We start from the raw sequence: 22,782 nt of genomic DNA, 5'->3' as shown, positions 1-22,782 counted from the left end.
CCTATGTCCTCTGGTCCTTGATTCCCCCACTTTGAGTAAAATTTTGTACACCGCTATAAGATCTCCCCTCATCCTCTTACACTCCATGGAATAGAGACCCAGCCGACTCAACCTTTCCCTATAGCTCACATCCTTTAATCCTGGCAACAACCTCGTAAATCTTTTCTGAACCCTTTCAAGCTTGACAATATCTTTCCTATAACATGGTGTCCTAAACAGAACACAATATTCTAAATACGGTCTCACCAACATCTTATGCAACTGCAACACAACCTCCCAACTTCTTTACTTAATACTCTGACTGATGAAGGTCAAGGTGCCAAAAGCCTTTTTGACCACCTTATCTACCTATGACTCGACCTTCAAGGAACCATGCACTTGTACTCCTAGATCCCTCTGCTCTACAACACTACCCAGAGACGTGTGTAGGTCCTGCCCTTGTTCAACGTCCCAAAATTCAACATCTCACACTTCTCTATTAATTTACACATCCTGTATTAAAATCCAGATCCTGCTGCAATCGTTCACAACCATCTTCACTATCTGCAAAACCACTAACTTTTGTATCATCAGCAAACTTGCTAATCTTGCCCTGTATGTTCTCATCCCAATCATTGATGTAGATGACAAACAGTAACGGGCCTAGCACCGAACCCTGTGGCACACCACTGGTCACAGGCCTCCATTCTGAGAAGCATCATTGAAATATCGAGTTAAATTCTGTCATATTTAGCCATGAAATTGATGGGTTCTGCATATCTCTCATGCTTGATAGTTTAAAACTGTTTGCCTGTTATTACATAAGAAATGTAATAGTTGTGTGAGAAAATGTCGTGAAACTAACTATGCACTGCAATAGCTACTGACATAGAAACATAGAAATTAGGTGCAGGAGTAGGCCATTCGGCCCTTCGAGCCTGCACCGCCATTCAATATGATCATGGCTGATCATCCACTCAGTATCCCGTACCTGCCTTCTCTCCATACCCTCTGATCCCCTTAGCCACAAGGGCCACATCTAACTCCCTCTTAAATATAGCCAATGAACTGGCCTCGACTACCCTCTGTGGCAGGGAGTTCCAGAGATTCACCACTCTCTGTGTGAAAAAAGTTCTTCTCATCTCGGTTTTAAAGGATTTCCCCCTTATCCTTAAGCTGTGACCCCTTGTCCTGGACTTCCCCAACATCGGGAGCAATCTTCCTGCATCTAGCCTGTCCAACCCCTTAAGAATTTTGTAAGTTTCTATAAGATCCCCTCTCAATCTCCTAAATTCTAGAGAGTATAAACCAAGTCTATCCAGTCTTTCTTCATAAGACAGTCCTGACATCCCAGGAATCAGTCTGGTGAACCTTCTCTGCACTCCCTCTATGGCAATAATGTCCTTCCTCAGATTTGGAGACCAAAACTGTACGCAATACTCCAGGTGTGGTCTCACCAAGACCCTGTACAACTGCAGTAGAACCTCCCTGCTCCTATACTCAAATCCTTTTGCTATGAAAGCTAACATACCATTCGCTTTCTTCACTGCCTGCTGCACCTGCATGCCCACTTTCAATGACTGGTGTACCATGACACCCAGGTCTCGCTGCATCTCCCCTTTTCCTAGTCTGCCACCATTTAGATAATAGTCTGCTTTCCTGTTTTTGCCACCAAAATGGATAACCTCACATTTATCCACATTATACTGCATCTGCGAAACATTTGCCCACTCACCCAGCCTATCCAAGTCACCTTGCAGTCTCCTAGCATCCTCCTCACAGCTAACACTGCCCCCCAGCTTAGTGTCATCCGCAAACTTGGAGATATTGCCTTCAATTCCCTCATCCAGATCATTAATATATATATTGTAAATAGCTGGGGTCCCAGCACTGAGCCTTGCGGTACCCCACTAGTCACTGCCTGCCATTGTGAAAAGGACCCGTTTACTCCTACTCTTTGCTTCTTGTTTGCCAGCCAGTTCTCTATCCACATCAATACTGAACCCCCAATGCCGTGTGCTTTAAGTTTGTAAACTAATCTCTTATGTGGGACCTTGTCGAAAGCCTTCTGGAAGTCCAGATACACCACATCCACTGGTTCTCCCCTATCCACGCTACTAGTTACATCCTCGAAAAATTCTATAAGATTCGTCAGACATGATTTACCTTTTGTAAATCCATGCTGACTTTGTCCAATGATTTCACCACTTTCCAAATGTGCTGCTATCCCATCTTTAATAACTGACTCTAGCAGTTTCCCCACTACCGATGTTAGACTAACTGGTCTGTAATTCCCCGTTTTCTCTCTCCCTCCCTTCTTAAAAAGTGGGGTTACGTTTGCTACCCGCCAATCCTCAGGAACTACTCCAGAATCTAAAGAGTTTTGAAAGATTATTACTAATGCATCCACTATTTCTGGAGCTACTTCCTTAAGTACTCTGGGATGCAGCCTAACTGGTCCTGGGGATTTATCGGCCTTTAATCCATTTAATTTACCCAACACCACTTCCCGGCTAACCTGACAATGCAGTGGGGTGGAAAATACAGCATTTCACATTCACTGCTATATTATTGCTATTTAGCCCAATTCTACTGAGCTTTGTGTTGGCGATTAATTAGATTGGGATATACAGTTGCTGTTCTTTTTCTAAATTATTGTATGTTCTTAATTGCAGTTCTGATCCCTAACCAATGGAGTTACCTGAGGACATCAGTTTTAAAGAGATATTGCCACATTGTAAAAGTCCAGCTCATGAGCCCTATTCTTTTTGGTCGGCCTTACACAGATGAACTGTACAGGAACTGGGCTGTTGAAGCAAAGCTCATCCAACCTGAGGAGTAAGTTATACAGTATATCTGGCAGCTTGGTAAACAGTAGTGGTAGAGTGGTAAAGAAGTATACTCGCCTTCATTGGTCAGGGCATTGATTACAGGAGTTAGGAAATTATGACGCACCTCCATAAGACTTTGGTTAGGCTGCTTATGAGTATTGCATGCAGTTCTGGTCGCCTCATTACTGGTACAATAATCAAATGTAAAATACACTTGGATAGGTACATGGATTGGTGGAAGGTACATGGAAGGATACGGACCAAATGTGGGCAAATGGGATTAGCTAAGATTGGGCATCTTGGTTGGAAAGGATGAATTGGGCCAATGGACCATTTCCCTTGCTTTATGACTATGATTCTATGATAACTTTTTAAATGCGTTGCATACAGCATTGTAAGTTTCTTGTAACTATAGTTCATGTAACTATTTTTCTTGTAGTTGTGGTGAACTTCAAGACTTTGATCTCAAAACACTGAAGATCATAGAACTTTTGGAATCTGCACATAGAGCCCTGCTTGTATATGCTGTAAGTATCTAAAACTTGGCCTGGTGTTATAATGTCTCATTCTGGTCTCCTAATTGGTGTCTTTTGATTTATTTTCTAATTATCTTGTAGTTGAAGCGACCACTGCTGATCCAGTTTGTTCGTGTTGTTAATGAAAACCTTGTTCAGGTAAAACCAAATTATTTTTCTAGTTTTGTTGAGCTGTTTTAAAGCATGAGACAAAGTACATAATTAAGAAGTTCTCGAAGTAAAATGGATCAAAATGTATAACAGGTGGACAACCACAATATCCTCCACCAGGGTGTGGTCATAATCTCCATTGTCCTAAAGGCCATTATTTTAATTACACCTAAGTCCATTTTCAGAAGGGAAACACCTTTTCCTCTGTAGCATGTAACTTCCCTGGCTATTCACAACAAACCTAAAAAAATGCTTGAGACACAAGGAGATACTGGAATCTTGAGGGAAAACTCAAAGTGTGGGAGGAGCACAGCAGTTCAGACAGGGAGAGAATAGACATGATCAATCCCTACCTTTGTGTTTTTAAATGGCTCTGTGATGAAATATTTCAAGCAGCACAACAACAAAGAATCAGATATAGCAGTTCTCTTGATCTGAAACGTCACCTGTTCATTTCTCCACACTTTGGGCGGCATGGTGGCGCAGCTGTAGAGTTGTTGCCTTACAGTGCTTGCAGCGCCAGAGACGCGGGTTCGATCCTGACTACGGGTGCTGTCTGTACGAAGTTTGTACCTTCTCTCCGTGACCACATAGGTTTTCGCTGAGATCTTCCAACACTCTATAGATGTACAGGTTTGCATATTAATTGGCTTGTTATAAGTGTTAATTGTCCCTCGTGTGTGTAGGGTAGTGTTAATTGCAGGGATCGCTGGTCGGTGCGGATTCGCTGGGCCAAAGGACCTGTTTCCATGCTGCATCTCTAAACTAAACTTAAAAAATAGAGTTGGATCTGTTGGTTTATCCCACGCTTTGTTTTGCTAAAGAAAAAGATTCTTCACTCCTGTAAAATGAAGAATCATGGCTGTTGCGGAATATAAAGGGATCTTTCATTCAAAGACTAATGTAACAAATAATAGTGCTTTACGGCAGCAGTATATCCATTCTGAAAGAATTGACTGGTAGTGTACAGTGTATTGAATGGAACAACATGTGCTTACCATTTTTAAATGAAAGCTGATTCTCTTTTCTGTCATTATCTCCTGGGGCATATTCATTTCTAAGCTAAAGGTCTTATTTTCAGTGTTCCACTTTGGAAGAGGCAATAAAGGTTGTAAAGCAGCAGAAGATTTTTCGGGATGCCTGGGAAATAACAGTTGGAAATAAAATGCAAGTGGCTACAATCCTCGCACTTACCGGCCTTCATTGTGAGTACTGCTTGGTGCTACATAACGTTATTCCCTTATCCCTTATGTATCAATACACCGTAAATGGATCGATTGTAATAATGTATTGTGTTTCTGCTAACTTATACCTCGGTACACTTGACAATAGGCGGTTGTCCGAGGTTATGGAGAGAATGCAAGAGAATGGGGTTATGAGGGAGAGATACATCAGCCATGATTGAATGGTGGAGTAGACTTAATGGGCCGAATGGCCTAATTCTACTCTTATCACATGATATGATAAACTAAACTGGAACTAAGAATTCTGAACTCTGTTTGAAATTTCTGATTGCACATGAGGATTTATTTTTAATGGATTTTTGCTGGAAAAAAGTTAATTTAAATGTTGGTTGGCAAAATAATCAGCATGAAAACATTGGTACTTTTACATCACCTGCCACTGTATAACACTTTAGTTGTGATATACATTTTGTGTCTCGTGGCATGTTTTGAATTTATATAGGAGGCTTAGGTTTTGTCAGCCATTAGTTATTTTCTGCATAGCAGAGTTGGGAGAGGAACATTTGGAAGGGTTAATGTTGAGAAAGTGATTGTTTTATAAAGTTAATGGATACATAATAATCAAGGAAATGTTTCATTTGCAAATTTGTCATATTCCTTTTGATTACTGTTTCATGGGTGGTACGGAGATCGACAAGCTAGTAGGGACAACTGCCATGTCAAAGCAGGAAAAGGTAGAGCAGCAAATAATTGGCCCTGGAAAGGACCAGAGTGTGAAATGTGCCAGAATATGCAAAAACACTGGTTGGAATAATCAGATTATTGGGATATGTCTTGAGGCTGGCTAATCTCTGATTAGGCAAGTAAAAATGATTCATTGATTTGGAAAGGTGGGAGTGGGGAAAACAGATATCAAACAGTGGTCTGTAAGTTGATTATAAAGCAATTGATGTAATGGGAAGTTAGAGAGTAGTGAATCATAGCAACTTGTGGGCTGGTGAGGAATGGACACTTGTTCAGCTTCATTATTCAGCTTCATCCAGTTGTTCAGCGAAGCAGGAGTTAAAACTGAAATACAAGATCGATGCAACTTTTGGAATTACTGATTTGGTCCTGATTGATTGTAATTTAATTTGTTCACATGAGCTTGTTAAATTATGGGCTAAATAGACTCTCAACAAAAGCAATTGAGCACAGAAGCCACATCAATTGTTACGTACCACTTGTACATGTTTAAATACTCTGAGGAACATGAAAGCTAACAGCTCCTGATATGAAAATATATTTTCACATTTTTTTGTTGCAGATTTTAATTTGATAAAGCAGTATTCTATTGATCAGAATCTGTTTGAGCAATTTGAAGATCAGTGCGTTCAGGAAAAGCAGGTAAGCGATTCAACTGGTCTGCGTAAAAGTAATAATTTATCCTTTTAAAGTTCACAATGTTGTAATTTTAGAAATGTGTATCATTTATTTGTTCTTCCGCCAACATTAGCAATGCTAATCAATTGTAAAAGAAGGTAGATTTTATAAAAATTTTGCCCAAGAAATAAGAAAACCTGTTTGAATAAGCAAGTTTGGTAGTCCGACTGTACATGCCTAGGTCATAGGTCACTCGCGATATACATTCTCGGAACTGTGCTGCTGCATGAATACAGACCTGCGTTTCATCCGTAGTCAGGATTGAACCTGCTGCTGCAAGCGATGTTGAATTGCCACTGAACCGTCCCCTCCCGAGTGTCCCATCCCTGTCCGGGGGTGGCCGGAGAAGTCCGGGGTGACCCTGGAGTGATGGGACGCCGGCCTGTTGCAGTGGCGGCCAGGCTTACAGCCAGCGCGGAGAAGAAGCGCAATTCCAGCTCAACTCTGCCTGTCCCGCCGGGTAACCGACAGCCCTGGACTGACAGGACACCGGCCCGTTGCAGTGGCGGCTCAGGCTTACAGCCAGCACGGAGAAGCGCTAACTCCAGCTCAACTTTGCCTGTCCCGCTAGGTTAACCGACTGCCCTGGACTGACGGGTCCGGAGAATTGGAGTTAGTGCTTCTTCTCCGCACCGGCTGTAGCCTGGGTCGCCACTGCAACGGGCCGGTGTCCTTTGACGAATCCCATGATTCCTTGCGTTTTTTGGAATACCGAACTAGCTTATTAATTGCTTTGAACTGCATCCAAGTTGTTAACAAGTCCAAAAGGTTTGGGCCAGTGTTGAAGTTAAACTGCTCCCTTGCATGTTCAATCCTATTTTATTTACATAAGAATCAGATCTATCTCATGGATGGTGAAACAGGACGGCACAATGATGCCGAGGTAGAGTTGCTGATTGCATCGCCAGAGACCCAGGTTCGACCCTGACTACAGGTACTGTCTATACAGAGTCTGTACGTTCTGCCTATGACCACATGGGTTTTCTCCAGGTGCTCCAGTTTCTTCCCACACTCCAAAGATATATAGGCTGGTATGTTAATTGGCTTCGGTAATAAAATGTAAATTGTCCCTAGTGTGTAAGATAGTGCATTGTATCAGATGATTGCTGGTCAGTGTGAACTCGGTGGGCCAAAGCGCCTGTTACCACGCTGTATCTCTAAAGTCTAAAAGCCTACAAAATAACATAAGATGTTCTTGCCAAAAATTTCATCCCTTTTGAACCATTGCTGTTGAATCCTGATTTGTTGCAATGTGCTGTGCTGGTTCTCCAATGTGACTGTAAAGATATCAAACTAAATTTGTAGAAAAAGCTTATGAAGTGGGGTAGATTTATAGAAATTGATTTTTTTTAAATTTGGACATGAAAATTACCTATTTAATTTTCAGCAAGCAAAAATATTTCATGAACTTTGGGAAGCAGATTTGAAAAAACAACATTATGAATTAGCGGTGAAGTCTTTAAATGAAGCAATAAGAGTTTGGTAAGAATTTCCATGCTGAGATTATGCAAGGTGTAAAAAGTTTTGTCATACTTGTGAATGAGACTAATGAATTGTAGTGGTTGCACATGTATTTGGTTTCATGTGAATTAGGAGCAGGAGTGGGGCAGTAAACCTTTCAAGCCTACCCTGCTACTACATTCGATCATGATATATCTTTTTGCAAACTCGAACTACCACCTACCGATAGTAATCTTTGACTCCTTTACATATCAAGAATATCTAGTTCCAAATACCCATAACCGTCTGAGAGAATCAAACTCGCCTCATATTTGTCTTAAATGGGTTAGACCTTGTTTTTAAACGGTGGCCACCTGGTTATACATTTTCCCACATGAGAGAAACATCCTCTCCACATCTAGCTTGTCAAAACCAACATTCATTCTGTCTGATTAATGAACAAAACGCGATACCACAAAATCCTGGAACTTTTTCTTTTATGTGAGATTTCTACCAGTTCTCCACAAAATTTTTGTGATTTTGTGAAAAAGAATTTCATAAGACAACTAAACACTTGGGTTATGTATTAGAACATTTACAGTTCATATGAAAATTGTCTTGTTTTCTTGCATTCATTATTTTTATGGTGCTTTATTGTTAATATAAATTATTATGCTATATGAGTTATGATGTTGATGCAATTTGTGAAATGTTTCAGTACTAAAAACTGATTTGTGCATATTTTTCTTTGCAGTGCATTCAATCACTTGTTGTATGAGAAAAGATCATATTGCTATTTGCAATTATGTCAATACAAGTAAGTTGCTTCTGCTCTTTTCTGGACATTCATTCTTTAATAAAATGTAATTCCAGATTGTGTATTTTATTAATATGTGGGGATGGGATGTATTGGGGTATCCTTTGAAGTTAAGTTGGTTATGTCTGTTGATAAAGGATTAAAGCAACGTGATTTAAGGTATCTGGCATAAGATTGCCAGGGAATTATATGACTTCATTTTTGTTTTGATCTAGTGTAATTTCAGATCTAGCTAATTTTACTATTTTGGAACATTTGGTTAATCATGTTTTGATACTGGTTAATTACATAAAACTACTGTCTCTTCACTTAGAAACAAAGTATTTTCATTTACAGACAATTAGGAGACTATTGGGCCTTTTATTTTGTTTTAGGATTTTTTGTTCTGAGAATTTAAAAGTATTCTGTTGTTAATTTATTTGCGTAAAAGTATACATAGTGGTGTTCTGTCTCAAAATGGACAATATTTTATTCATTTAATGTCATGATGAATATCACCACGTTGCATTTTATATAGTTAACATTGCATTGCCTGTTGCTTCACAGAAAAGCATGGAGTGATGCAAAGCGGTGCATTGTCCTGAAACCTCATTCTATTGAGGTATGTAAACCTGGTACATTTTACTCAGTTTCCGTTTCTGGCAAAGCAAGCCCAAAGTATCAGTGATGCCTCTGCTCTTCAATCTAAATGATCCCAAATATTTGCAAACTTTAATATTCGAAACTATGTTAAAAAAAAGTGGAACGAAATTTTAGAAGGATCACTCACCTTCTGGGATCACAGTTTCTTCACCTTCGCTTTTGATGCCAAAAGGCCTCAGTAACAACAGTTCCTTTTAATGTTTCTTTATTCTCTTTTAGGGCCATTATCTGTTTGCCGGAGCGCAGTGTGGAAAAGGATGGTATACACGCGCTTTGAAGGCTAATTCGTTGGGTATTCGAGACTGTCAGAGGAAAGGACTGAACATAAAAGGTTTGACAGAACAGCGAGAACTGATTCAAACTGAACAATTACTTTCATCGAAAGGTTTGTCAAAATTCTCACACTTGGTGTATTTGCATGCTGCAGCGGTATTTTGCATCAGTAGATAGACTGCAACAAAATAAATCTTGAGAAAACAATTATTGCGGCATCAGCATCCATTCAAGCAATAATAAAAGTTAAGGAATAATTGATAGCATTCAGTGAAAACCTATCTTCCATAACTTAGTTTTTGACGCTTAATTTGTATTCTGCTGAAAGACTTATATCTGTACATCGGCAAGACCAAGCAGAGACTAGGTGACTGTTTTGTCGAACATTTGCGTTCGATCCACCAAGGAATGTTGGATCTCCTGGTTGCTAACTATTTTAACTCCCCTTCCCATTCCCATACTGACCTTTCCGTCCTGAGCCACCACCAGTCTCAAAGTGAGGCCACACGCAAAAGGAACAACACCTCATATTCTACTTGGGTAGATTATAACCAGCATGAACATTGAATGCTCCAATTTCAGATAAATAACCTACCAGCAACCTCCATCTCCTTTTTCACCCTCCTCCCCCTATCCATGCTCTCTAGAGTTGCTGCCTGACCTGCTGACTTCCTCCAGCACTTTGTGTCTTGGTCTATATGTAGCCCTGAAATACTTTAGTTTATTCAGGAAGAAATTATGATTGACATAGTAATGTTATATCCGGTCACACACAAACTGATTAAGTTTGTGTAAATACTTACGAAGGACAATGTAATAGCACCTGTTTTGGAAACTGAGATTTAATGAATAAGTGTGTCCTAATTCCACATATTTTCTGCTTGTGTTCAGAGAAACAAATTGGGAAAACGGAGAGTGACAGGTAGAATGTTTTACATTTTCTTTTCTGTTTTTTTATTGTCCTAAGTTAAATGATTTAATTTGAAAAATGATGTCTTTCTGATTGGCTAAATCTCCTAAGTAATTTATTATAATGTTCATAAATCTAGGGCCACGCAGTGGCACAGCGGTTGAGTTGCTGCCTCTCAGCACCAGAAACCCGGGTTCAATCCTGACCATGGGTGCTGTCTGTGTGGAGTTTGCACATTTTCCACGTGACTGTGTTTCCTCCAGGTGCTCCAGTTTCGTCCCACGTTCTAAATACGTGTGGTTTTGTAGGTTAATTGGCCTTTCTAAATTTTCCCAGTGTGTGTAAGGAGTGGATAAGAAAATGGATTAACATAGAACGTATGAATGATAGAATGTGGACTCGGTGGCTTGAAGGGTCTGTTTCCTTGTTGTATCGATGAATTATACTAATGTTTGGAAACTGTTCATATCTAGTTTGAAAGAAAGCACTGATACTGAGAGTTCCACACCTGAAGAGGATGATGAGGATGGAGAGGATGAATCTAGAGAAGATGATGTGATCCCTTCAGTTGGTGGTATGGATGCATGGCTGGAAAATACTAAAGATAATGATCGGGCTGAACAGGAGCAAAATGAGCATCCTCTGCCTTTTGATGTAAGTTCACAATATATCTCTGAGGTCTTGTTTAATTTAATTCAGCCGGCTGCATTCCTCCCAAAAATTGTCATCATAAAATTTAATCCTGTAGTTATTTTGGTCAGGTTAAGTGGCAGATGTGAGATTTTACAGCTTTATTCAACATAAATTGGTGTTTCCAACAGAGGAGTTATTTACTTCAATAACTAAAATATGCAGCAGGGCTGTAACAGACACCATATCGCCTGAAGTAGGGTCCCAATACGAAACATCCATTTTCACCTGAGATGCTGCCTGACCCGCTGAGTTACTCCAGCATTTTGTGTCTTTCTTTGGTATAAACCAGCATCGGAAATTCCTTTTATTACATAAAATCATATTGTTAGTTTAATTGATCACAACATGTCAAATTGAACAGTGATATTCATCTATTTATTTTGTGGGTAAAATATTGAATTTGCTTATATGTATCTCCACGCTTTCTCGATTTATACTTGCACCAAATAGACATTTGCAATTTTATTTTTTTGGCTCTTATTCCCAACCCTGTCAATTTAATTTCTCCATTGTATATATTTATTTAAGGCAACATGTACACGACATCACCTCCCAATGCATTGCTATTATCTATTTTCGTTTATGTGCCTGTGGTTCCCATGGTGAGTGCCTTGAGGGCTGCTCTTGAGCAATCCCTATTGTCATTGAGACATATGGAGCTCTTAACACATTAAGATGAAATAAAATCTTCATATAACTTCCTATGATGATGGACTATCTTAAGGGGGCCTTCCAGTGGACTGCTTATTTCTGAGTTTTCGGGCAGCACAGCGACAGAGCTGGTAGAGCTGCTGCCTCAGCCCCTGAGATCCAGGTTCGATCCTCATCTCGTTGCTGTCTGTGCAGTTTGTACATTCACTCTGTGACTGCGTTGGTTTCTCCAGGCGCTCTGCTTTCATCCCACATTACAGACACGCAGGTTTGTAGGTTAATTAGCTTTTATAAGTTGCCACTAGTGTGCAGGACATAGAACTAGTGTTCGGGTGATCGATGGGCAGTGTGGACTGGGTAGGCCAAAGGGACAGTTTCCATTCTGTATGTCTCAGAATCTTTTTAATTCAGATCCTTAAACCATGTCTGCCTTGTTTGAAGTGGCAGGGATGCTATCTGATCTCTGACATTATATATGAAATATATAAGCCAACCCAACAGGGTAGGTCCTACCAAGGTACACTTCATTCAAGCTAATGGATCTGGCAGGACTTGACAGGCTCGAAGTTAAGTTGATGTTTGCTGTAGCTGGACTGTTCCAAAATAAAAGCTCATCTATTCAAGACATGAGAAATGTCTTCATCAGGGGATAGTGAATCTTTGAAATGGCCTACCCAGAAAGAATCTGAACACTCAGTCATGGAGATTTGTTGATATTATCAATCTAAGGAATATGGGGAGTGTGCAGGCAAGTGATGCTGATGCTAAATATTAGCCACAGTTTGTCTGAATGGTGCAACGATACGAGGGGCTAATGTCCTACTCCCATGTCTAATAGTTAGATCTAACTCAATCTTCTGAAGTAACTTGGGTTAACAATATATTTTTGTTGAAGAGAGCATACAAGTTCCAGGTGTGACTGTGAGTGGAATTTGTCATCCACCCCATCTTACTCACATCCAGATTAATGAATTACCAAATAAATATACAAAATGCTATCCTGGTAAGATTTTGTCTGCGAAGGGCATAGATTCATGATATTTGGTTGAATTAGCAGATCTTAGTCACGGGATAGCTGCTCTTCGTTCAACATTTCAGCGCCCTGTTGCATATCCGTCTTCTTAATCCATGCCAGTTAGTCCAGTAAAGTTAAATGCTGCTAAATCGAGGTCTGTTCATACAAAGAAAACCCCTTTATGACAGCATTTACTTTCCAAGGACCTATCTGAATTATTCAGCTGCTATCTCATCTTTCCATGTGTCTTCTTTTCCCCACCTCGGTCTGTTTCACTGCTGGTAACCACTTATGTGCATGCTGCTGTAATAGGAGTCACTTCATTGCATAAACCCCTATCTAAGCAGCATTGACACTCAAGCAGAATTGTTTGACTACAATTTCGAACAAAGTGCTGAATAAATAATTTTTTCATGGCAATGAAAAATAGTTTTTTACATAATACCAATGCAAAATTTGAAGGGTGGTTTTAAATTAGTATGCAATGGTCTAAGCCATTTAAATCGGCCACCGAGTTGAAAAGTTAGGTTAAAGATACACCCCAATGTACAAGCATCTGGCTGATATAAACAGTGCATCACATTGTACTTTAGTAGTTTGTAAGTGGGTGGGGGTTTACATTGGGGTTTCAAGATTTAGCAAGTTCAAAGTAAAGTATGAGGAAATGAATTATAATAATGAGTGAAATCCTTGCAATGACAAGTAGTATTTGGTTGAGCTCACAGATAAGTGATGCTGGTTCAGTAAAGCTAAAAACTGACCTTAAAAACATGTTTCCGTTTCCAAATGGGTGTAAGGAAAGTAACTCATTCATTTATTTGTAGATGGCTGTTTTTTCCACCTGTTTCATCAGGAGGTGCAACCTAATTTGTCATAAAACACTATTGAGAAAGAAGAGGGCCACAGGTGCTGCAAAATACTACCATGGCAACTATTTCGTCATTCACCATTTTACTTCCACTGTTGTTAAAAAAAATGAGTCTCCCCTTCATTACCTTGAGCTGCTGGTGATGAGTAATGAATTTTCACCTTATTTTGAGTGCCAGCTCCCTGGATTGACCATTTACGTAAAATAATGGTGACATATTTGCAATTGCTTGCTGTACAGGGTCCTAGTTTGATAAGCTATGTGTGCCTACAGAATCATACAGAGCTCCAAAAGAATAATAGGGGAAAATGCAAAAGAATGAAAGTTTACAATAAGTGGCTTTGATATTTTGACAATTTTTTTACCAATGATATACTGGAAGAGTAGGTTAAATGGTCCCAGTGTGCTGTATAAACAGCAAAACTTCTGGATAAAATATTTTGCATTCACTTCACTGGTGATATATAGTTTCATTTTTATAGCCATTCTATCAAATAATATGTTTTGTTTTTCAGATTCCTTTCCTATCAATGAACTTCAGTGGTAGCAGCTCTGATTCTGGAAATGATAACTTTGACAGATTGAACCAAGGTCATGGATCAAAGATGTTATCTAGAGGATGTACTTCTGATTCCGAGTCAGACTCCAGTTTGAAAGAAGACCAAGGAGATTTTGCAGTTCCACGTAATTCTGTGGAATCTGACAACCAAGAAAAATGTATACTTGCAGTTGGTACAAAAACGCCATCGTTCCTGGGTATAGACACGGGAAAAGATGCTTCTACACCTTCTACTGATACTGCAACAACTGCATCATCATCTCCTACTGATCCTAGAAAGGGCATGAACTCCTCTGTATCTTCTGCAGCACAGCCATCACCTGATGAAAGGTAAAGCATTCAAATTAGATAAAGAACTGTGGATGCTGTAATCTTGTTTAGAATACAGTGCTGGAGTAACCAAGCGGGTTAGGAGTCATCTGTGGAGGGAATGGATAGGTGACATTTTAGGTCATGACCCTTTTTCAGACCGATTGTAGTAAGGGAGAAAGCTAGCTGACCTGCTGAGTTACTCCACGCTTTGTGTTCTATTAAAATCAAGTATTTTTTAATAATTATCTGCCGTCTCTGGCTTCCAGATTTTAATCTAGGTTGCTAAATTATTCTTTCGGAAGTGTGGGTATCTAAATTTTGATTGTTCTAATTGACAACTACCACTTTTTATACATAATTTGTCCATCACACATTGTACTACACCTACCTTAAGTATATTTATCTTATTACCAGCATTTGCGTTTCTTTAAAATGTTCTTTTAATAACTTGCATGTCCTTGAATCATGATATACTATTAAAAAATTTGTAACAAATGTGACAAGCAATTATTTTTATTACAGTCGGGTAAAGCTCAAGGAAGTGGAACAAGTAAGTAGTGAGAGCAAGCAGCATGTAGCTTACAACACAACCACAGAACAGCACGAAGAACCAACACTGGTAATGAGTTCAAAGGTAGGAAAAGTAAAATAAAATTAATGCTGTGCAAGAATTTGTGCAAAATTTTGAAAGTCAATGTTTGATTTGTATTTTATATCTGCAAGACACAACTCAGTTAAGTTTCAGTTTAGTTTATTGTCACGTGTACCGAGGTACAATCTGACTGAGCTTGAGCTATTTTGCAAAGAAGAATGGGCAAAAATATCAGTCTCTAGATGTGCAAAGCTGGTAGAGACATACCCCAAAAGACTTGCAGCTGTAATTGCAGCGAAAGGTGGTTCTACAAAGTATTGACTCAGGGGGGCTGAATACTTTTGCACGCCACACTTTTCAGTTTTTTATTTGTAAAAAAATTTGAAAACCATGTATCATTTTCCTTCCACTTCACAATTATGCACCACTTTGTGTTGGTCTATCACATAAAATCCCAATAAAATACATTTACGTTTGTGGTTGTAACGTGACAAAATGTGGAAAAGTTCAAGGGGTATGAAAACCTTTGCAAGCCACTGTACTTGTAAACGATTGTAATCTTGGGCTGCCTCTTGTTAGTTTTAGCAATGAAGTTGTTCAGTAAAAAAAATGCATATGTTTTTCAAAATCGAGTTACACTAAAAGATAGAATATCCAGCATACGACAGATTGAATGCTTATTAATCTATCCAAGTTAAATTAATTGTTGGCTTTGCTACAACCTCAGCATTTCTCTCTCTCTCGATTCAGCTACTGGATTAAATACAGGTGAGGTGCTGGGAAAGTGGAGGGTTGCAAATGAACTAGAGACCAGTGAGCTTAACATCTGCGGTAGGAACGTTACTAGAGACTATTCGATGGGATCAGATATTTGTGTATTTAGGTGGGCAAGGACTGAGGGACTATCCATTGCATCTAAGGAGGTAAAAGGAAGATCATAGAATCTGGGCTGTCACGGAAGAAAGTGCTTTGATCACTCACTTTGGTGACCATGGCAAGGCTAATCCTAACCCAATGAGTGAAAGTTTTGTGCGTGGGTTGAGGGAGGGGAATGGAGGCTGTGGCCTGCAAGTAACTGTCTTAAAAAGTTGAAGCAGAGACCCTCGCCGAGAGGTGGGATAGACCAAAAGTTAATTTTTTTCAGCGGGCTGATTGGTTGCTGTAAAATTAAATGATCTTATAGACAATTACAAATATGATGCTTAGAAAAAAAATATTTAGCAATTATTATTGATATCTTGGAGGCATTTCAAAGCAACAACAGCTGTAAATCATGTACGACATTATTTCCAATTTCATTACTCTTATGAGATACTTCCGATTAAGCTGATGAATGAGGAAATTTTACAATGCATTATTAAATGTTAATATTCCCAAAGCAAATTTGAAAGTTTGGCTTACTTGCACTGTCGAGCAGATTCTTCTGATTTCATTTGTTTGAATGTTGGAGTGGACTATATTTATAATGAAACTCCACCTACACCCTGACAATACTTGAGGCAATACGCAATTTCAAAAAAATGCACAATTGGAAAACTAATTAAAATTTGATGCCAATTATTTTTCTCTTTCGTGAGAGGGAAGCTTTATATTCTTGTATTTTCAACCCAAAGTTTCAAATAATATTTGTATGGCACTACACTAACCTTTCAAACATAAGCTTTTCATCATGCTCAGTTTTTATCTTTGTTAATTTTTTTAAACTTTTGTTTTTTTGCCAATAGCCTTTATTCCAATGAAAAGACAGCATTTTGTCTGCAATTGAACTGCTATAATTTAGCTTTTTAAATTTTACAAGATCGTTACCCTCATAATTACTTCTTAACTAGATCTTTACCCTCTTAAAGACCCTGAAATTCGTACACAACATGCATTGGAGGTGCTTTACCACACTTTTGTGCTGGGATTGTGAGATTTAGATCAGAGATTAGCTATGTGAAGAAGTCAAACAAAATGACCTTGACTTTGAATTCAATCATTTTTTAATTTTGGTCTTTGAGAAATAAGGGCAAGAACAGAGTTTAATGAAGGCAAACATTTTAAATTATCCATCATTTGGCTATATATCTCAACAACGATGGAATTCAGTTAGGGCAGCTTCAAAGTAGTATTCCAGACATTCTGATCTGATGTATAGTTCGGAATAGTTGACTTCAATTTAACCCAATACAAATATTGCGGTTTGTTTAGTCTTCTGCGTATGCATGCGTTGGTCGCATCCTCCTCATCCTGTTCAGATTAAATTGTCTGATGTCTGGGTGGAGAACTAACTTAAACATCAATTTGTTGCAAAATTGCTTCAAGAGCAGAAATATTTTATGGATTTATGAGAATATCTACGAAATTTACGAGAATAGGAACACGCTTGAAATCGCACAACCTCTTCTTGATGAGTGTTGGGCCTGACTTCTACTTTTCAGATTTAAAATGGCCGAGGCGAAAACAAATCTTTTGGAATCATTGTCCAGCAGGTCCAACAATTAAATTCTCATGTTTCAGTCTTTTTTGAAATCAATAGAAATTATTCTGATTAAATTTAGAGATGTTGTAACTTCTTATCCAGGAAAGAAAAGTTGCTACAGTTGTTGAATATTACCTTACACTGAACGCACAAAATTACCTTTGGGACCATTTCAGTTTCTGAAATTCACTGAGTGACTATCAATCAGTGCATTTATATAACTTTGTTGGTGCCAGAAACATGGTGACTGCTAGGTATTGCCTAGGTGAGGTGTGCTTTATAATTTTACCAGGTTGTATGCAAAAATAAAGCTATGCATTGTACCTAGGTACTTTCTAGGTACATGTGACAATAAAGTATAATTGAATTGAATTCCTCCAAGTATAACTTAATAATGGGAGCTGTTGATTATTTCTACAGTGGAATATCTGGGAAATTCTCAAAATCCTTTTTATTGTCTTGCAGTAGGTATGACAACAGGATAGTTGATCTCCAACTTCTGTTTTTGGCTTACACGATTTTCTTAAATACCTCTGTATTCTGGAAGAGGTCACGTGTATAAAAATTGAAGTTTTGAGTTCAATTAATCCACTGGAATCGGTGTTAGATAGATAACTGTGATCTATCTCGTTCTGTGCACTGTTTTCATGGTTGTATTTTAAGGTGACCAACATTTCACTGGCCTGGCTCAGGAACATGAACACTTTACTTCGAGAGGCTAGTAAGGATTAGAAACATGATGTTAACATTGGAAAATGATACATATGCACCTTTTATAAAAGACGCTTTATTTATTTTTACGTTGTGGATTTAGTATTCAAAATGCATTGGCTTTTAAAACTTGCCATTTAAGTAATATTAATTTGTATGTAATATTAGCTCAGATAGCATTGTGCTGCTTTATTGGAATCACGCATTCTGTGGTATTAGTGACAATGTAAAACAGCAATTTTCTTGGACAGTGAGACAAGAATAATCTCATTATCTACTTGTTAAGCATTTTTAAGCTTTTGATTCATTTCTTTATTTTGCAGGTGGAAGAAAGATTGCTGAAATGCAAATTGAAAGAAGCTTCTGAGGCCCTGATGGCATCTAATTTTAGAAATGCTCAGGAAAACTATCTGCATGCCCTTAAATTAATAAAAGAAAAGAAAGTAAGTTTCACTGTCAGAGATGTTTTAAATACTATTGACATATTCCTTATTTTGCAAATGCAGTCTTTGATAAGAAATACCAAAAACAGAACGATTAAATTCTCACTTGCAGCAGCGTGACAGGTCTGCAAAAACATTGCTTATAGATAACACAACACAGTAATATTACATTGCATTGTTTGGACAAAGCAGCAAATCTATTGAAGTGTTCTCCTTGAATAATAGAAGTCAATTGCTCTTATATAGGCACCAAATTTAGTTTATCTTTAAATTTCTTTGTAGAGACTGCAGTGTACAGTTCCAGATTCCTTATAGATGACTGTACTTGAAAATCTCTAAGCTATACTTGGCGCTGATAGAAAGTTCAGTCATTTATGTTTTTCCCTAATATCTGAATCTTGCTATTTTGTGGTTTTACATTTTTATGTAGAAAGGTCAAGTTGTCAGTCCAGACTGTTGCAACCGGGAAGAATTGTTTTCTTTTCTCAGCATTGACTGGGTTATATCCTTCCGACAATAGTTGAAAGGAAATAAAGTCTTTTGTGGTCATAAAAATTCTGAACCATTGTCTGAACTCCTTTCTATCCATGAAATGCTCCCTGGAATTGATTTAATCTAAAAATGATGAAATGTGTCAAGAACCCTTAGCACCTCTAATTTGATTGCTGCTCAGTTTTGGCTTTCTCCTTGTTCTTTGCAGCTCTTTCCACCATCATGTACAGGTGACTATGCTAAAGATCCTGAGTATTTAATTAATTTGCACATTTGTTTCTAAGTGCCATTATTTAGTAAAAGAGGCTGTACATGAAAGTGATACTGAGACCGATTTGGCAAAATAATTATTTGCGGGAAAAGGAACTGGATAGAGGTAAAAAAGAACATTGCAAAGGCAATATTACAGCTAGAATACGTGGAAAATGTTTTTTTGTTGAAGGAATTTAGATTTCTTTTGGGAGGCATTCAGATTGTTAGCAAAGCATAGATTATCAAGAGATTCGAGTCAAGAGTGTTTAATTGTCAAATGTACCAAAAACGGAACGATTAAATTCTTGCAGCAGCGTAACACGTCTGTAAACATTACTTATAGATAACACAACAAACAAAATAAATTTAAGTACATTTTAAAAAGGTTATGATTTTTTTTCTTGTTGGATCCTTGAAAACATGTGTGGAAGCATGATGGGGTGATTATATGCTTAGATTTGGGGGAGAATGATGAGTCGAGTCTTCAATATCTTCCCTCTGCACTCACTGCTGATACAATAACTCGACCAGAAAGGTCAATCATTCTTTTGCCTCCGCAAATGTTGCTCAACCTGCTGAATTTTTCCAACTTTTGTTATTGCTCCAAATTCGAGCATCTGAAGTTTATTGTGTGTCTGAACAGAATATTAGATGTTAGTCTATTTATTAATTTCATTTAATTTTCCATTACAGGTGTACAACTTGACTACCATGGAGTACATACTCATTGAGTATGCCTGTGGCTTGGCCTTTCTGGGAAATAATTTAATTCAGGTGTGAACTTTTATTCTTCGATGATAGTGGGATGGGTCTAGTCATCAAACTTTGTCTAAATGAAAGCTAGATTATAACATGCAGTACAGTTTTATATAATTTCCATTGATGACAGCACCAAGTTTACCTCTGAATCTTGATCTATCGCCCATCATTAAACAAAATAATAATTTGGTGAATAGAATTACTTCCCATAACCCATCTTGGCACTTCTCCCTCCTCCTTTAAGACTCCTCAAAGCCTATCACTGAACAAGCCATCCAGTCCAATATCTCCTTTATATGCGTCGTATAAAACGTTATTTGCTATTTCTGCAGGGAATTATCCTGAGGATGTTGGATATGCTATATATTAATACAAACTGTTCTACAACAGAATTGCTAGATGGTATTGGTGGCTAATTTCATTTCCCATTTTTACTGGAGCCACAAGAAGGGAAATTTTCCCCTGCGTACATGGCAAGAAAATAATATTGCTGCATTGATAAATAATTGATAAAGAATTTTTGTAATAGGTTTAAGTCACTGGATAAGAACGATACTTTAAAGCAACATCAATAAAATATACTACAGTACCAAGTGAACTGTTGTAGGCTAAATGCATTACCTTCTTACAGTAGAGAATAAGTTATGAAGTTGAGGGTGAGACATGATTTTTTTTTCTCCTCCTGAATTTATTGATGGTTTTAGGATGTTTTAGAGGCTGAACGGCACTTTAAGAAAATTTTTGATGAGTTCAGTGATGAAGATTCCAGCCACTTCACCTGCCTCTCGTATTATGGTCTAAGCCGTGTCCACATCCGATGGAACAGGTATGTGCTTTACTTATGGAAATTTTTGATTTTCATTTCCAAATGGCTCATGGAATAGCTGTATCATTAAAGACTTTTGTAGCACTCTGAGCAATGCAAACTAATAGGTCAGATTTTAAAGACGGTCGTATATTATTGCTGTCGACTTTCCATCTTGACCAAGAACCAAATTAACTGAACTGTCATCTATTCAAAAATTCCTTTCCAAAACCAGAGAAATTCGGTATTTTAACAAGGCAAGACTGGTGTTTTAAAATATATGGTGAGAAAATCATACATGTGTAAAGGTCAATTTAGTGTTACTTTGCATAACGATGATATGTTAATAGGAGAATCTTGTTAATCATGCGATCTTTACATTTCATGGAATTAGCAATATAGCCAGTCCAGGTGGAATATAAAGGTTTCTCTTACTTTCTCATGTAATTTTAATTGGAGAAATTTCATACTTGTTCAAGGCATGCATCAGTGATGAAATTCACTATTGTCTTCATTATGCCAGCACAACCATGAGCTGGCTGAGGAAAAGTGTTTGATTCTTTCTATAGACAGCACTGATCCCTATCATCTTCAACAGTTAATCAGACAACATATGATGGGCAGCTCAAAATACTGCCAATGCCCTTGCTGCAAAATCCTCCAAATCCATGAGTTTGCCTATTCTACAACATCTGATTTATTTCCTCAGCCAGCATCTCCTGCATTGAGGCTCTAATCACACTCCAGCAATTTCAGGAGCGTGCCATATTGTCTGCATACCTGACATTAAGTTCACCTTCCCATCAAGGACCATTTATCTCACCTGTAGCTGAGTTTGTGAATCCCACATGACCTCACCAGCCACCTCAGAATCCATAGAACATTGGAAGCAAGTGATCCTCAACCCAAGGAAAAAGATTAGCAGAAGAAATAGTGAGATTTATGAACAGTTACCACAACAATCTGACTACAAAAATTGCTTAGGGGGACAGAGGAAACACTTTAAACATTCACAGTGTCTATTTGAAAACATGTAATGTCTCCATGAGCTCATGAATCCTTTGGAAGCAGGCACTAAGATGGAAATGAACATCAAAGAAGGCACTGAGCACCTTGCCTTGTATGCTCAGGCTAAGCACAAAGAATATAACCAAATCACAAGGTTCCAAGCAATCCACCATCCCTCCCATCACATACTTCATGTGACTGGGTGTGTGTGAGTCCAGCATAGACCTAATCACCCTCCTCCAAAACTCACAGAATAATGGAAGCAACTTAATGAAGTATACATGATCATGATGGGCCTGGTTAACGTGAATGCTCACAGTCTTTACCCCATGGTAGAAAACTAGAGGGCATATGGTGAGAGGAGGAAAATGTTGTCGTGTCCTCGGGTGCAGTCCTGTTCCTTTGTGAGACAAAAATACAAAAACCAGAGCATCGCTCCAACATATTCAGACTATCTTGAATACAATGGAGGCATACAGGGGGATGCTCTGGTTTTTGTATTTTTGTCTCGCAAAGGAACAGGAATACAAGAATGTTTCTGCCTTGTTACATTTAACTCGATAATTTATTTCTAGATATAAAGAAGCAAGATCATCTGTGGAGGAGTCTCTGAAGCTGGTTGAGAGTGGTTTAGTCCCAGGGCTTCAGACGTGGCCAGGCACAGATACTGTCATTGAAGAAACCAGGGATGGTGTATTGAAAGTAAGGAATGCCCATGTGTTAGTCCAAATAGTTTTTACTCATGATAGATTTATGTAGGATTATAAAGTTTTATACGATTCTAAGAAAAACTCCAGAAGCTGGAAATTTTGAGCCAAAATAGAAAATGCTGGAAAGATTCAACAAATTCAACAAAAAATGCAGTATCTGAGGAATGGTTTCTCAGTGGTTTATTTATTTTTTGAGTCTGCAAGTGACAAAGGATTGCAGACCAGTAACATAAATGTTTTGCCCTTCACAGATGCTGATTGACCTGC

The 22,782-nt window shown here is 38.3% G+C and overlaps 1 protein-coding gene across 2 annotated transcripts in view; it reads left to right on the top strand.

Annotated features, from left to right (window-relative positions):
* Positions 1-22,782, top strand: part of LOC116991350 — a 53,430-nt gene that overhangs the window by 3,463 nt on the left and 27,185 nt on the right. For both annotated transcript variants that reach the window (XR_004416766.1, XM_033049918.1), the window contains exons 4-20: positions 2,655-2,817; positions 3,250-3,337; positions 3,428-3,484; positions 4,578-4,701; positions 5,987-6,066; positions 7,490-7,584; positions 8,297-8,359; positions 8,906-8,960; positions 9,221-9,386; positions 10,166-10,196; positions 10,658-10,838; positions 13,927-14,300; positions 14,805-14,916; positions 18,370-18,489; positions 19,927-20,007; positions 20,697-20,818; positions 22,381-22,507. Coding sequence is in view for 1 of the 2 variants with exons in the window: in XM_033049918.1 (XP_032905809.1) it covers positions 2,655-2,817; positions 3,250-3,337; positions 3,428-3,484; positions 4,578-4,701; positions 5,987-6,066; positions 7,490-7,584; positions 8,297-8,359; positions 8,906-8,960; positions 9,221-9,386; positions 10,166-10,196; positions 10,658-10,838; positions 13,927-14,300; positions 14,805-14,916; positions 18,370-18,489; positions 19,927-20,007; positions 20,697-20,818; positions 22,381-22,507 (2,039 nt within the window). In the remaining variant the exon portion in view is untranslated. The remainder of the gene's footprint in view (positions 1-2,654; positions 2,818-3,249; positions 3,338-3,427; positions 3,485-4,577; positions 4,702-5,986; positions 6,067-7,489; positions 7,585-8,296; positions 8,360-8,905; positions 8,961-9,220; positions 9,387-10,165; positions 10,197-10,657; positions 10,839-13,926; positions 14,301-14,804; positions 14,917-18,369; positions 18,490-19,926; positions 20,008-20,696; positions 20,819-22,380; positions 22,508-22,782) is intronic.

Source organism: Amblyraja radiata, chromosome 33, assembly GCF_010909765.2.
Source record: "Amblyraja radiata isolate CabotCenter1 chromosome 33, sAmbRad1.1.pri, whole genome shotgun sequence".
NCBI classification, from domain to species: Eukaryota; Metazoa; Chordata; class Chondrichthyes; order Rajiformes; family Rajidae; genus Amblyraja; species Amblyraja radiata.
The sequence above is the reverse complement of the archived record's forward strand: the minus strand, read 5'-3'. Positions and strand labels throughout refer to the sequence as shown.